General features: G+C 39.0%; 1 protein-coding gene across 1 annotated transcript in view; it reads right to left on the bottom strand.

Moving 5' to 3' along the window:
* Nucleotides 1–4,813: 4,813 nt before the first annotated feature.
* DCC (DCC netrin 1 receptor) overlaps nt 4,814–17,572 on the bottom strand; it is a 1,223,862-nt gene continuing 1,211,103 nt past the window's right edge. The window contains exons 28-29 of the mRNA XM_086960395.1: nt 13,015–13,157; nt 4,814–10,705 (exon numbers count right to left, since the gene is read on the bottom strand). Coding sequence (XP_086816521.1) covers nt 10,616–10,705; nt 13,015–13,157 — 233 coding nt within the window. The 3' untranslated portion in view covers nt 4,814–10,615. The remainder of the gene's footprint in view (nt 10,706–13,014; nt 13,158–17,572) is intronic.

Here is a 17,572-nt window from a genome sequence, read left to right as displayed (position 1 = left end):
GACTGTACTACGGCAACACTCTCTAAGCCAGAATCAACAGAACTTTGATACACAAGCTCCAAACCATCCGGAATGCTGCAGCAAGATTCGTCCTAGGGAAACCACGACACGAACACATGACCCAACACCTACAAGACCTCCACTGGCTCACTGTTGAGAAGAGAGTGACCTTCAAACTTCTCACCCATGCCTACAAATCCCTCCACAACATCGGACCCAAAAACCTCAACAAGAGAGTCTCCTTCCACGTACCCGAAAGAAACCTCTGCTCCGCTGACCTTGCCCTGGCAGACACAGAGCTGGCAGACAAGGCTTCTTCTACATCGCAGCCAGGATCTGGAACGGGCTCCCAGCAAACATCAGACGCTCCCCGAACATGCACCCGTTCAGGAAGAGCTCCAAGACCTGTCTCTCCAACTGAACCAGAGCTGCGCCTTCCTCCGCCCCCAGTGGGGGTGGGCTTATAAAGCACGCTGCTCATGGGTGAGTAGCTTGCTTTATAAGCCCCTGATGGATTGATTGACTCTTCTCCAGTAAGAATACCCCTCCTGGAGTGCATACAGTGGACCTATTTGGGGTTGCCAAAGTGCATTGTGGGAAGTGTAGTCCAGGCATGCCAATGACCATCTAGGAAATTCCAGACTCTTGGATTTGTGCTTTGGACGTACGTACAAGGAGACCTTCTGGAAGGACCTCCAGAAGTTTGTGTACGTTTTGGAAAAAAGCTCCATAAGGTGCCCAACCTGACTGTGAGGGCCAAGCTGGCCACCTTCAAATGCGACAAAGTCCGGATTCCAGGTTCATCCAGCTCAAGAGCTCCGGAGGTCCAATTTGAGTGGGAATTCCCTGAAATTCAAGCCGGAGAACCCTCACCGAATATGGCCTGGTAAAGAACAGCAGACAAGCTCAAAGGACAAAGCTCGAGAAAAGTTTCAAAGTGTGAAGTTAAAATTTTGACCCGGGCCTCCCGCTTAGTGTATCCAAGCAGGGCTCCATCACGGTTAACCTGAAACTTTGACTTTCAAGCATGACCAGAAGTCCTAGAGTGGCCCTTTTGGTTTCGAAGCACAAGAAAGTGTTATTCTCTAAAAATTCATATTTCCAGTTCTCTATATTGGATCTTGATGGCATTGGTGTCATTTTAAAGAATAAAATATTTCCTAATTTTATAAATCGATGTGTTGTGCATTACTTACTTACTGTATTGGTGTCTTTAAATGCATTACATGGCTGTCTCCTCAGATAAGCCTTATTGCTCAGTGTCACCTACCAAAGGTTGAGCAAGGGACTCATTTATAGAGACCCATTTTAGGACCCAGTACAGTGTTGGTGGCCTTGTTACTGACCACCACCAAATAAACCATCTTCCAACAGCCTTTTTTTCGTGGTCACCCCCATTTGTTGTAAAATGATGCTGATGGGGTTTTGACTGTACAATGGGACTCAGCTAACCAAGCCCCAGTGCATGCCCTCTGATTCCTAAAACATGTTGAAATTCACTATGGAGATAGGAGCAATAGTGACAGAGGCAGCCAGGAAGGTTAATGAATTTTTTCAAGAGATTTAGGGATCAGAAGGCTTCTGGTCAGTGACCTTTCTTGTATGAACTTGCCACTAGTTTTACAATATTGAAAATCTTACCCAAATTGGTTCAGCAGGGTTCAAAATATCATCCTTTGAATTTGATGGTCTTGCACGGTTTTCTGGAACTACAGGACTACTGGGGAATTTGGGACTAGGGACACCTACCGCTGATGGAATATTGCATGCACAATTGCATTTTTACTTCAATTTATCTTTTTTTTGTGATTCTGCAATTCCATACATTCAAGGAGATAGTCACAAATAAGGGCGATAACTATCGCCATTGCCAGTCATCGCCAGAAAAGTTAACGCTGCCTAACCCTGATTAATATTGCCATGTTAGCGGGCTATTTTCAAGCCCACAGTACATGGCAATAGTAACCGGAAATTGGTGTCAAAACCCACATACTAATCATCGCGATGGCAAATTAAAATTGTGCGTTAGCCAGCGATACGTTGTGAATGGCCGATAATCGCCTCAAATGTCCCAGCATCACTACTTTAAGCTCCCTGCCCAACACTGCCCTTGCTGGAAGCCAAGTGTCACTGTGAGACTGGCAGCATGGTGATCGCGGCAATCAGCTTCCTCGAAGTCTGTCCATTTGTTGTAACCACAAATACGGTCATTTTAGTGGTGCTAACTTAGGCAGACGCCTTCCATCTGGAATACCTGCATCTTAAAAGGCGCCTGGCTGTGTTCCCTTCCATGCTGCAGGTAGTCGTCCTGCTTAGCACCAGCAAAAGGTAGGTGTAAAAATGATTAGACTGATAAGAATTTGTTAATGCTGTAGGCATGTGATTTTTATCATAATTACCCCTGACAATGACAGTGTAATAGTGAAATTCCATGTATGTCTTTTCTATATGCCTGCTTGTATAGAGGTGTTGCTGTTTTAGGATTAGGGTTATCTGGTGTGTAAATTATTACATAGTACCTTGCAAATAACAGAATCATACCAGATTTATGGAGTTTGTTGCTCAATGACATTTCTGTAGGTTACTTTATTTGTACCCTGGTTATTCTGCAAGATACCTGCATGAAGGCTTCCAATATGTACTGCTACCTTGGTTCCTATAATTTTTGGCAAAATATTTTGTTGTGTTTGCATGAAAGTAGAAAAAGCATTGGCTTGACAATGATTTCTCAAGTGTTATTGTGCATTTTGCTGTGTTCAAATTTCTAGTCCACCTCCTTTAACCAGTCTTGTACTGCTCCACCTCATTACCCGAGAGTCAAGAGTTTAAAAAGGCTACGTGGTCCTCAGTTTTAGAGTCTGCAGTAGGGAGGCCCCTGGACACCAGCGGTGAAAGGCCCCCAATAACTCAGCCCAGTAACATTTGATTGCCTTAGAGCTTCCTAAACAAGATTTCTCACAGGCATAATGTTTGGAATGTTACCCTTTAAATAGTGAATATAGCATTAAAGCCCAGCGCTCATGGTTATAACAGTTGCTAAAGGTCACGAGCCCAAGTTAATGACCTGAGCCATGAATGACTGCCTATAACGAGGGAGAGGGTCCAAAGCATAAAGCCAATAATGCTATTAGAACATTCCACGTACTGCCGTAGAACAATTAAAACAACCAGAGACTAAAGGGGAGAACATTATTGAAATGTTAGAGGCGAAGACTAAGCCTGCCATTCTTGACTATGAGCTGCTACATTGTCTTCAGTGAAACCCCCAACATTCCAATGTTCTAATTGTGATTAAAACATTGGAATATTGGCGGCTCCACTGAATATAATGAGGTATCAGAAGGCCAAAAAGGACTGATAAAGGCTTTCTGTTTCAACATTCCAATGTATCTTTTCTGTTTCTTCGGGCCCGATTCACAGAATGAACTTAAGACTCAATCCTAAACTTACTACTGTTTTGGTATTCACAGTTTGCACTTACTACTTTTGGTATTCACAGAATGAACTTACTCATTTCGGTATTCACAGAAGTTAGGAATCCAAACTTTAGGACTCCTAAATGCCTTCTGTGAATACCAAAAGTCTTAAAATTAGGATTTTTCTCAGTTTAGTAGTAGTAAAGTTAGGACTCCTAACTTTAGGACTCCTAAATGCCTTCTGTGAATACCGAAAATCTTAAACTTAGGATTTTTCTCAATTTAGTAGTAGTAAAGTTAGGAGTCCTAACTTTACTCTTACTAAATTGAGAAAAATCTTAATTTTAAGACTTTCGGTATTCACAGAAGGCATTTAGGAGTCCTAAAGTTAGGAGTCCTAACTTCTGTTAATACCGAAATGAGTAAGTTCATTCTGTGAATACCAAAAGTAGTAAGTGCATTCTGTGAATGCCAAAAGTAGTAAATTCATTCTGTGAATACCAAAAGTATTAAGTGCAATCTGTGAATACCAAAACAGTAGTAAGTTTAGGATTGAGTCTTAAATTCATTCTGTGAATCGGGCCCTTCCTGTTTAACTTGTAGCATACTACCCTCAGTGGATGAAATGTTATAAGGGAGAGTGCATTTATTTCCCATTGAAGCACTCGTGAGCAGATCTGCTCTACTAAGTCACTTGTCACTCAACCTATCTGCTGAGAAGTGCTTTTTCCACTGTGGATTGCTTTAAAGCAATCCTATCCCAGTTTGAGGTAACCTCACTACATTGCACTAATTCCTGGATTATGTGTGAATTGGTGAAAATTGAAGAATTTTCTGCATCATATGAATATCATTATTCGAGGGCGAGTTATTTGCACAGTGTAGTATATTCCTCCCGTTATGAGTGCACACATAGGGTACTACATTTTAAAACGGTATTTACTGTACTGAATTCTGCTTGCAGCATATTCCCCTTCCCCCAGTTTTTTTTTTTCTAGCAAATTCGTACTAACGAAATCTGACAGGGGAAATTCATGAGTGGAGTTTACTGCAAAATCTGGTAATTCAATTAATGTAAAACCCCATAATCAGGCTCAAGGACTGAAAACTTTGCTATTTACTGTACTAAATTTTGCATTCGAAACAGTTCCCTCTGCACAATTTTTCTTTAGCAGATTCGATTTAAAGAAATCTGTCAATGAAAATTCAAGAGCGAGTTCACTGCAAAATCTGGAAATGTACTAAATGTAAAACCCCATATCAGACTTGGCGCCTAAAAACTACATTGTGTTGAAAACAAATTGCAGTTATGTAATGTTAAAGCTCACATTACATAATGATGCTTGAACATGTTTTATCCGGTAAGCGTCAACAAAACACAACACAGAACGCCCACGTATGTATCAAAACTTTATTTTTTAAACAAAAGAATCCACCATCGGAATAACATTTCTATAAAAAAATGAATATGGGACTGTTCTACAGCGCATTACAAAACCCCCATTTTTTCCATGTTGTAGTATACAAGATTATGAGTAGAAACAGTCATTTCTGTAAACTGTAAGCAAGATTCCTTTTTGTGAACAAATTGTACACTTAAATATTGCAGTTACTAATCTAATTTGGTTAAAAATGCTAGAGTTTGACAATTTGAAGGAAACTGCTATTTCAGAAAACCTGTTTCCAGGGTTTTTGAAGCAGCAAAATTCTTCTGTAATAAGGCTCGTTAAAGCTATAGTGTTCCCATGTCTGAGCAATGAGGTGAGCAATCCTCGAGTAACAATTTGGGTATTTTAAAATACAAAAGCTTCTTCACTTCAGATATGAAAGCCATGGCTGTGAGGAAAACTGCAACAATGGATGTATAGAATAAGTCGACAAGTAGCCAGATGCTGAGAATAACGATTAGGAAAATATGACACAGAAGGCATGGAACACTGCAGCTTTAACAGAACTTTCCTAGATGTCTGACAGATAGCTCTTTCATCATAAATTATCTAAAAGGAAACACTCTAAATAATAAATTAAATATTACTTATAAAAAAGTAACCCCCCCATCTCCCCAACATGGTGACAACTCACCGAGATCGGAATTGTCAAGTATATTTTACAATGGGAAACACAGCAATTTCCCCTTCCTGTGTTACCACACTTTCTCGCACATGGGAATACAGGGACAGAACAGCAATAAAGAGGCTCTTGGTGAACGGGTCATTCCAATTGGCTGGCTGCAGTCAGGTCTGACCAATAAAGTAGGTGTTGGCATGGATTGTGCTGGGAGCCAGTTAAGTTATCTGTAAGTTGAGTGGTTCTTGTTGTGGCATGTTGGTTGTGTAAAGGATGTGCAAATTGTTACTCTAGCGATTATATAGGGCGCTTTCCTAATGCCTTGCACTAGAAATCAGTGACCAATGGCAATGTATGAACTGACGTGTTTTAACAATGGGAAACTCTCTCTTGAGCATTCCATTCCATGACTTTTGATCTGTATTGTTTAAAAAACAGAAAAACACAATTTACTTGCAAATCACCCTAAAAAGAGGGCAGTCCAGGCAGAGGCGGTAGGCCACCTCCTTGCGGCAGAAGATTGCAAGAGACCCCGGACACAGGGATCTGTCTGCACCTGTGAAGGGCAGAATGTAGTATTAGCAACTCATATGGAGTTCTTCAGGTTTGAATGAGGCATAGAGTGGGGCTGTAAAATTTCACACACTTGATTAGTAATTTAGCATTTAAGAATATGGTGGTGCACTACTGCATTTGCTCATATGATGCGTACATTTCTCGATATACTCACAGAAACATAAATGTTCCACTGAATGTTAAAGGAGGAGGTGATGCTTCAATAGTAATGAACATTTTGAAATGCATGAGGTTTATCTTTTAATATTAAATCATATAATTACCACTCCAGAGGTCTTTGTGTCTCAGTATAATATCCTATCCATATGAGGCTGCTCTCCTGAAGCCAACGTTTGATGTCCTTCAAACGGAGGGGAATGTTCATTACACATCTCTCAGAGCCCGAGAGATGGAGTGGATGAGATGCAATCCATCATAATTTAGAATCTGCCACCGACAGGTTTTCTGGCTCATAAACCGTGTGGATTGCTGAGTTACCCAGTAGATGGCAGGACATGAAGTTTATAATCTTGATTATAAGAGACCGAAGCTTTGTACTGTGCACATTTATAAGCATTACAAATACCAGCAGTGCCATTCACCACTTCATCACTCCCAAGCTAGTGCTGACACAAAGTTTCCTTCCTTCTGATACAAAGTCATGAAAAACAAGGAACAGTATACTATAGGCGAGAATGCATGTCCCGGAAAATTGTGGGTACAAATTGAACAGTCGCAATTTAACGATACAATGGGTTGCAGCAAAGAGTGAGTGCACAATCTGCCCCTGATTCTAAGTTGCACTCCACACCCACTGTGTAATTATGCAGCATTTGCATACAATTGACACATTCTATGGGGGTGGAAATCAGGACTGTACTTATAAATTGTAATAGTTTTTACCTGATTTTATGACACCGTTTGGGTGGAACGATGAGCTTTTGCCTGAAAAGAGATTTTAGGCCCAAATGTAATCAAGGCCCTTAGCTAAAATCAGTTCCTTTATTATGAATAAGTCTCTTGTAAAGTGATAAAATCTTTTTATGTAGAAACCCAAGGAATAGAAACATGAATATATGCGTTAACCTCTTCAGACCCACAGTAGTAAACCACATTTTATGAACAACAGTTTATAGCACTAATTCCTGGATCACAAGTGGGCCATAAAATGTCTATCCCCGTGCAAATAGCGGTTTGTACAGGAGTCAGAATTTCAAGTAGTACCTAGTATAAAGCACCCAAGAATTACAAGCTGTAATGCACTATTCACTACCACACTTTTCCCGACATCAATATCGGCATTTTAAGGTTGCCAAAATTTACAGTGGTGAAAATTCCCGGTAACTACCGGGAATGTGGAATGTGGTGTAGTAGGCATGAAACTCCATACCTTTCACTACATTTCCAAGTTTGAACTCTGGATGGCAGGTTTTTACTGAACCAATTATGTGCCTCACTTCATGGTATTGGTATTGACTGGGCCTGGTGAAAATATTGTGCCCCTCTGCCCTACTTGTGATTAAGCAGAAGAGGAGGATACATGAGAGGAGAGAATTAAGAAGTTTGGGTAAAGAATGTCAATTACCAATAAATGTAAGAAGTAGGTAGCAGTGACATAAATGCTCTGTATTTATTAATTTACTCTATTTACAAATGTGGAAGAGGCTCTCCTTATGGTATAGAATGCCGTCAGTAGTTGCACTAACAGTAATATATATTATGTTAGTCCTCTAAAAGGTATCAACCAATACTCAGAGTCTATTTGTTTTTCACGGATCAACCTCCTATAGAAACAATCTTTTTTCCCAGTCAGCAACGTGAAAGAGCGAAGATATTTCTCTCATACATATTAATATTTTTAGAGTTATCAGGCCAGAATACACATATTTTGATGAAAATATCAAGGCCTCAAATTAATCTTATTGTATTATTTTTTTATTATAACGTGGACTAGCTGGACCTGATTCATAAAGTTATTTTGTGGTTCAAATTACATTTGAAAAAAATTGTCTTTTCAAGCAGCTTTACATTTTGGGATTGAGAAGAGAACATCAGGCTATGGTCCGGGTTCACAAATATCTTTAATGAGAAAGATATTTTCACTGTGGAGACTAAAAATGCTGAAAGCACCCGTGTACATGTGGGCCATATAAAATGACACAAGCGAAAAACCCTTTCTATAGTAAGCAGTAGGAAGTCACAAAGAATTCCAGAAGTACTTCCAGCAAATTTAATTGTTGCAGCTTCTCAGGAGAACTCTTGGAAACGTTTGTGAATTCAAAAAATTGTTTCAAATAGGAGAAAACCTTAGGAGGCAGACTTTACATTGTGAATTGTTCATACAGTGTTTTACTCCACATTAAGGTGACTGACTCGGGTAAAGACGTTTGTGAATCAGTCCTGATAATAATTTACACGGCAACTTACTTGCAGAAAAAAACTTTGCGAATTAGGTCCATAATTAGCGTGTTCGAAATTTACAACACTAATTTATAATAGGTATCAGATATGTATTTGAAGAAACCATATTCCGTGTCTATATGTGTGAGATTTTTTTTCTTCTACCAAAGTAGAATGTAATACGGCGTTTGAGTGCTGTTCAGCACCTCCAAATTGCGCCAGGTCCATTATTCTATGTGCCTAAATAATTTCAAAACACACAAGGGCTAATATGAAATGTGGATACTTTGCGTATTTGATATTTTGATAGGAATTGCATTAGTCTAATTCCTACTTCATTTGACTATGGTTTTTTCATTAAGGATCCTATAGGTGACTGCGATTCCCTTTCATTGCTACCGGATATTTATTCTCATTTACATCCTCTTTTCCCCCTTTATTCAGATGTCTCTCTCATGTTTCAGTGCTCTTTATTTCAACAATTTCCATTCGTCATGAAGTATAGCATATAATTACTCTCTTCATAAAAGGAGCAATTAGTTGGTGAAGAATCAATCCCATCCAGGTACTTTTAAATTATGAGCCACTCAAGCTTGTAATAGAAGAGAGAAGTGAATGAAATAATTCAGCTGAATCTTTCTTATTATTCCAGCTTCCTAACCGACAAATATGCAAAGCCATTGCTTAATTTGAGTTGGTGGTTGCCGGTGGGGGTCACCAGCACTTGTTTTTGGGCTCCAGCACGTATTTTCCTCATAAGACACTTCCTGATAGGAAGAGATGGAAAAACACAACAAACAGCGTATGGAGTATCTTGTACTGGATTAAAGAAGTATGAGGTGTATTTAAGACTACATGTCTTGTTATTCGGATGCACCCGTATCTAATTGCACCAGCCGTGGGCTTCTTAATAGACATTCGGGCAATGGCACTCTTTCTTTTACAAATTAAGCATTCTCAGCAGAGAAATTTCTTTTAGGCAACACAGGTGTAGACTGCTTTAAATGTATATGTTATGGATGCACAGATGCACAGATTGGTGAATGAATGACGAAGCAATTGTTATAGATATTTGCAGTAGGATTTCACAGAGACCATCTATCACAAGAGTTAAGAAAGGCTGTGATTGGTTATTCAAGTGATCTTTCATGTGCTGTGTGTGGTCACTGAGACAAAAATGGAAGTTTATTGGTGGGATAAGAATTCCACCACTTATGAATTTAAACTGATAGATTAGATGGGTGTCTATGTTATGTGTTTGTGTAGCTATAAGCACCGTCATGGACAAGCACGTTGGAGGCATGTTAAATTTCCTGTGTTATCTCTTATACCACAATCTGGTTCTTAAGCTTCAGGCCAAATAATGTTTATTTAGATGACCCTGAATCCACTTTGATAATTTGATTATAGGAGAGAAGGAAGCTGGGAAAACATTTAATTCAACTGGTGATTGGGTGGTTTCAAAAGCTACGCATCAGTAATTATAGTGGTTCAGGTTGAAAAGGAAGATTACAGCGTTGTCTGGAAAACAATTGTCACTTTTTTGAATCTGTGCCTAAAATTGATGCTTTCAAGTCAACTGGATGCTTTTGTCCTTATTGTTTTTCTGCCCATCACAAGCATGGTGTCCATAATTACTCTGGCCACAGAGAAATACTTCATGTTTGTGCTGCTGAGATTGTTTTCAAATATTTGAATCACTAAATTATAAAAAAAGATGTTGTCCTGGGCCTTATTCACAACATTTGAATTCTAGGAAAGGTATGAAAATCTGGTACTTTTGAAATGATCTGTGATTTCTTTGCGAATTAAATTCCGAAATGTCCTCAAGCACACCAAACTGGAATTTGTAGTTGCAATTGACTTTATACCGGATTCCGTGGATAGATAGTGAACATTGACAGTAAAGTGTTCTCAAAATACCCAAGTTCCCACAGTGAAAGAAGTATTTGATCGTTTACGGCAGCATCATATTTGTATTTGCCAGCGAAAAGTATTTTCCACGATTTAGCATTGAAAGACTCGATAGAAAACATTGTAATGTAAAGTCATTGGCACTGATGAAGTTTCTCTTTTAAGACATGGCCACTTGTGGTGACTGTGTATCACAAATTCTGGTGTGCTGCAGTGTTCCCCTGACACTTGATCTGTTTAGCCAGCAGCATTTTTAGAAGCACCTAGAAGGCAGAGCCTGTGATAGCGTTCAGTTGCTTCATTAAACCCTCCAAGCTTGCCATCTGCTCGCTCAGGTCATCTTGTTCATATACCTGTGAAAACCCCAGAAAAAAAGCTTGCATTAGCATACTGTATTGTAATCAGCAAATGTACAGCAGTCAAAGTTAATAACTCCTAGCACGATGCCTGGGCTTTGTATGCACAAAAAACCTACTTGTGAATTAATAACTAGGAAAGGTGGTGGCAGTGTTATACTTAGAAAAGAGACCAAATACTATTATTCAATGCAGGGGTTTTTGGAATAGTGATCGACAGTTTCAATGTTCATTTGAATTACTGCCAGCTGTGCAAAGGGACAAAATGCTCTTGACAACATGTCAGCTGTAAGTTTTTTGTTTTCTGACTACATGGCTGAAAAAATAGAACATTCAAGTTAATACTCATTCAAAATGAAACTGTTTGCTAAGTTTAGACTCCACTGGAATAAAATGAGGTTGAGTTTAAATATTTCTCTGAAACCAATCCCTGAAGCGTAGGCTTTGTAAACACTCCTCAAAATCCCTTTATATTTCTAAAATTGATGAAGCTCAGATCAAATATTTGTTGAGCTTAACAACTCTTTTTACTGATAAAATGTTAGTATAACCACTACTCTCCAAGGAGGGATGGCAACACTTAATTTGTAGAAAAGTGAATTCGGATGGTTATAGGCCCAAATCGTCCTACCACATGAACTGAGAACTAGCATCTTTGTGCCACTAAAAAAATGGTAAAATATAATAATCCTTTATTTAATTAATAAAAGAAAAGTTGGCAAAATGATTTGGACAAAAATTACGTTTCCTAACAAACAGAGTGATTCTGTAGAAAGGCAATTATCCACATACCAGGAACAATTTGATAAAGAAGAAAATAAGAGGCATAAATAAATGCTCTACATGTGATAATGAAAGCATTTCATATTTCATATGGTGATTCAGCAAATGTTGTGTCTTTATAGTCTTCTTCAATTAAAAACAATTAGTATCCCCACTCCACTACAATATAATTAATATTCCCCACATGATTTGTCACTTTCTATATCAACACTAACCAAATCTTATGGTGAGGTAATGCAATTAGAATTATGTTTGTGATTTGAGAACTATCGGACATCAGTCCTGATATGCACTACACTTTTTGAATTAAAATTCTCATTTGTTGGTATACCATTACTTCAAATTGCAAATAGGCAGTTTTAGAACAAATTCTAATTTTATATAATATTGGGAACCTTTTCAAATCTGAAAAATATTTGGTTTGATAATGCAGATTGAGTTGGTCCCAACAACCTTTAAAGTCACGGCATTGAAAATATTTGATGACCTGGATTTCTCTGGTCTCTAATATTTCCATAGGTTTAGAGTGCCGTGATTCCTACATCAACTGAGTTTTCATGGACATCCAAGCAGAGGCATGTAGTGGAATAGACTGTTTTGCCTAGGCAGAAAATATAACTCGGTGGGAGACTAGATATGAGGCAAAGGTAACATTTGATTCACAGGCCCTGGCACACTTCAGTGCACTTTACTAGGGGCTTACCAGTAAATCAAATATGCCAATCAGAGAGAACCAATTGTAACAACAATTTACATCAGGAGCACCTGCACATTGACTCTGATCAGCAGTGTCAAAGTTCCCAAAGCATCTAAGACAGAAACTATGAAATCCTGGGAATGAAGGCAAAAAGTCAGGGGAAACCATGCCAAAGATGCGAAGTCTAACAATGGCATTGTTTCAATAAAAGTTTAATAAGTTTATTGCAAATTAAGTTGAATCGTTATCTTTTTTATTTTCTAACTATATTTTTTTCTACTGTGCTTTTAAACAACATATTGTGTTGTCAGGTACTTCTAGCCTTGCTTTTCTCAGGCCAAGCTACCCAAAGTAAGACAAGTAAATTATAACCTTAAGTAAATGCAGTTTACAATTAATTGTCCCATTGACAAGGTGGTGTGGGAACTCAGTCAAAACTCTAATGAAGACGCCCTTCTCGATCATAAGGTATGAGATGGATTCATATACACAAATAAAAATTATAGTTTAGAAATATTTCTCCTGAAAAATACTATTACAAAATACCTTCTGTGAATATTTAAGGGATATTACTCTTTGCATTTTAAGGCTCTGAAAATGTACTATTTTTTACTTAGGTATAACTGAAAACCAAAATGGAACATAGCAAAATCTGTAAACCAATATAGATTTTGAACTAATTATCACAATATATCTTGGAGAATCATGTAACTTTTAGCTTTCAACAAAGGCCGTCAATGTATTATCTTTTTTTTTAATCTGCTATATCTCAAAGTGGTTTTGCGTGAATGGATATGTGAAAGAGACTATTATACACTACCCTTACACTGGAAGGGTCTTCTGAATGTTTGTGGCCTTCTTCTGTTACTTCAGGTGCTGTTGGCACAGAAACCGGAAGGAGAGGAGATCTTGCCTTTCCTCCCAATCCCAGAGATGCTGTTTTTACTTGGGATTTAGGAAGGTTTGACCCTGAAATTAAAAGTAAACAACAATTAAACATGATTTTTTTAAAACAGCAAAATTGTGACAAGCATGAATTCATTATGTTTGCTAAATATATTCTCTTTATTTCACAACTTTTCTGGGTACCTTAACAGAAGAGCAGATGTCTGACATCATGGTACAATTTTGGATTTTTTTATAAGGATAATCATATACTGCATCAAAAGGATTTGCCAGACCGTGTGCCAAGAGAGAGCAATGTCAATTGCAATGTAAAATCTGAAAGGGTGTATTGAGCAGCATCTAGTTTGTCCACAAAGTCAGGAGCTGTGACACATTTGTAACCTAAGCACTGACCATGTTTCATGATTCCAATGTACATGACATATGTCTGCATCTGCCTCACATTAATGTTCCTAAACCCGCCTCTTGTGAACCAAAACTGAGCCTCCATACGACGAACAAATGTTCATTCTGAAATCTTGATTATAGTAAACAGAATTCTATCACTCTAATATGCATAGTCTCATGTTAGTAACCTACATTTAATGCATAGTATCTATTTCTGACTAAAAGTAAACCCAGGGCTAGGTTCATCAAGACATTTTGCTGAAGCACAAAATGTAAAGTGAGGCAAACCTGAGCAAAAGTATTTACTTTCCAGTGCAAAACCTTTGTATAAGTTGTTCATAACAATATTTAATATGCAGATGCCATGCGCACATGAAGGATAGAGAGTGGAGCATGGTAATGTACCTCTGACATCACTGCAAATGGCTCTGTGATGATTGCTCCTTGAGCAACACAGCACAGCAACATTGGTTGTGCTACTAGAGGGAATACAAATTCTGCAATGTGTCTTCTAGTGTCTGCATTCAAAGACTCTTATGTAATTGTACAAAGACACAGAATCATGCTGGCCAGAAAAACAAAAAGATAAAATCTGAAATAATTATTTCATAACAGAAGGGGAGTGCATTGAAAAAGTGAATGTGTAATACTACTTATAAGAGAAAATGCCATTGCCAATTGGAGTGTGTAGATAAAAATGAAGTTCTGAATGAGAATTTGACTGATTTCTGAGGATTGATCAATAAGTAGGGTTTTGACTAATATTTAGGATGGATGGCTGAATGAGTGATGGCTAGTGAATTGACAGATCACGGTGGGCATATGGATGAAGATGAGAAGAATGAATATGAGTGTGACAATGGATGGAAGAATGAAAGTAATGATGAATGGAAAATGAGAATGACTGCTTTAATAAAATGGATAGGGGGGGTGAGCGTGTGAGGATGAATGAAGGTGAATAGGCAAGTGTGATATTTTAAAAAGAAAAATCAATGCAATTGATAGTAAGGATCAATAAATATATTGATAAAAGATGTAGAGGTAGGATAAAAGGTGAGAGCGTGAATATTGATTTTTAAGTAGGATTATAAAGAGATTATCGAATACCTCTATATGTCAAATAGCTGTATGAAGGCAAATGACCTATTCTCGCAAAATTGCCCATTCTTTACAAAATAATGAAAGCTACGTTAGATTCTGAGTTCGGTGAGACATAGCTAAGCTGAAGAAACTAATTTTCTGGTGGCTGCTAATAAAACACTCACATTATAGTTATAATCTAACCATTCAAAATGCATTGCATACCAATCAGCTCATCTGCCATGCTGAGCCTATCAATGATTATCAATCGATGGTAACTCTACCGCTCTACTGGGAAGAGCATCATGAAACATGTCTTCTTTGATAAAAGATGTCTGTGTCAGCACTTACATCGGCTTTGCAAGCTACTGCCTGTCATAAAGGGCCTCGAACCGTCCGAGTGCAAGGCGCTGGAGTGGCCTTCAGTTGAGATTAGCCTCAATAGGATCTTCCATAGACATGGGATAGACTCTGCCGGCTCCAGTGACGTAACAAGCCCAGTGGTGCGGGGGGGGGCCAAGCTCTAATGGCCCCTCTGGCACTGTGCATTGGCAGCAGACCCTGGCCTGAGAGCTCCTGATTGGATCGCCAAATGGGATGCAGCGTAGGCAACAAAATTCGTTTTATTTATATATTTCGGTACTTACCTGTAATGGTCCATATCCCGCATTTTACAACCCCTCACCCTGACCCTCCTCTGCCTGACATCACCGCCCCGGTATAACGCCCTACACGGGCCGGGCCTGCATATGGGGACACCTCCATGTACTTTGCAGTGGGGGGGCCTTCAAGTTTCGTTTCACCGCTGGCCGGAACCTCTTGCTAGAAGTAGTTTTTTATGAAGAGTGGGTGGAAAGAACATTTCAAAGACTCACATCCAAGCATCTGCTGCTGGTGACCTCTGTCCCTGGATAGTGATGAGCTGTTCACTATAGTTATGTAAAGTACAAATATGAAGAAAAAAAATTGAAACTCTGGAGGTCAATCACATTTTTCAGCAGAGTCGAGATTCCTTCAATGACAGCCGTGCTCACACATACATATGCTTTATTTGCTGCTCCTCGTCAATCACACATAAAAAATCAAAGGCAGAATTTGGTTCTAGTGAATTATGTCAATGAAAAATGCATCTGTCACAGAGATGTTCGCACAAACCGCAGGACAACTATTCTAATCCAACCTGATACAGATGGGTTTGTTAACTATTAAATTAGGTAATAGCATTACTTTTGATGTAAAGTACTAGAAATGACAGAAATGCGATGTGAACTGATTTTCTAAAAACAAGTTATTCCAAAAAGTTACACACAGTGGCGGGTTACTGCACTGCATTATGTTAGGCCTTCTATACCGTAGATAATGCCCCCGCCGGAGAGATGGTGATTTCTCCCCTCCTGTAAACACAAAGGAGAGCTGGTGCGGCTTCTACAATATTTTACTGTGTGAAAGCGACCAGGCCTTTCCATCCTCAGCAGACAGTGGAATGCCTGTCAAAGCCCTGTTTGAAGAGCTGACAATGCCAGGACAACTGAACAGCCCCCAAGCACAGCCAATGAGATGAAGAGAATTTGTTTATACACTGCTTTCAAAACTAGCATAAATAGAAGTCGAGAAACTGGCATGGGGAAAGCGGCCTAGAGGGCAGCAGACCCACTAGGTGAAGACAGTCGCGTGGGGCAAAGGCTGAGTAGGGTAAGAGAGAGAGGGTGTGAATGAAAAGGGAACTGAGAATTGGCCTCGAGCTATTCTTCCAACCTGTTACCTGGTAAACTGATACCCAGTATGCATGTCACAGATTAATATTTCCCCTATTTAAAATTGTGATTTTTATATTCCAATGCAATCACTAACATTCTACCTCATTAATGAGAGTTATATCATAATAATGGATGATGAATGTGAGAGATCGACACGCTAATAGCACTTAATCCCACCATGCCCTGGTTAATGTAATGTGAAAAAGTATTTTTACTGAATGCCGCTTTTCATTTATTTTTCACTTTCAAATAACAAACGGTGAAAATGACAATTTTATTTGGGATTCATTAAAGTGAATGTATGAGGCTAATTTGTGAAAAAATGAAAGCATCTTAATCTCTTGAATAGTGTTTGTTGCACGACGAAAACTGCATTTGTGCAGCAACTCCTGAGGAAAACTGCCTCAGTAATGCATCAATATGATTAATATAATTAACATCACCCCCAAACATCATTCCTAAGTCAATTAAACTTATGACCGTTAACGTTTTTCTATGTAAAAGGTGAATTTAGACTCAAGGATGATAGCTACCCACAGCAACACTACATGGACAGCCACACAGAAATACGTTCTTCCCCATTCTTCCTTCTCTGTCTTCAGTGTCTCTCTGGAAGGAAGACTCATGCCTTTCCACCAGAGGCAACCCTTGAAGCCTCTACTTGTTTTTGATATAGCGCAAACTCACCCTGAAGGTATCAGAGTGCTTTAAACGAGCACCAGTTGTGTTACAGATGGACACATTCGCTTTGTGAGGCACAGGGATATTAAGTGAGTTGCCCACAATCACAGGAAGTTGAGCATCCCTACTGAGACTCAAACCCGGTTCCCCAGCATTGAGGTTGACTGCTCTAGCCATTAGGCTACACCCTCTCCCCTCTTACCGAGTATCTCAGAGACACCAGCCCTCACTTTATATCTTGTATTTGTATTTGTAATTTGTAAGATGCATTATACCCAATAGAACCAACCTAATTATTAAGGGAGGGAGAAAAGACAGATTTTCAGTTTCTTACAACAAACAGCATGGGAATTGATGCCAGAGCTGCAGGTGGGTAACGCATCCCACAGCCTGGCTGCAGCTACTGAAAAGGTACTCCCTCCACCTCTGGCTTTTCGAATTCTTAGTGCATTCACCTTCCTGAGCGAAGACCACCTCAACAGTCTATTAGGAGTATACCACTGAATCCCATTCTCAGAGTAAGCAGTCCCTCCAACTGCAGAGGTGGAATGAACCAAGTAATACACTTTACAT

Source organism: Lissotriton vulgaris, chromosome 3_1 (genome assembly GCF_964263255.1).
Source record: "Lissotriton vulgaris chromosome 3_1, aLisVul1.2, whole genome shotgun sequence".
Classification (NCBI taxonomy): Eukaryota; Metazoa; Chordata; class Amphibia; order Caudata; family Salamandridae; genus Lissotriton; species Lissotriton vulgaris.
This window is presented reverse-complemented; position numbering and strand designations above follow the sequence as displayed.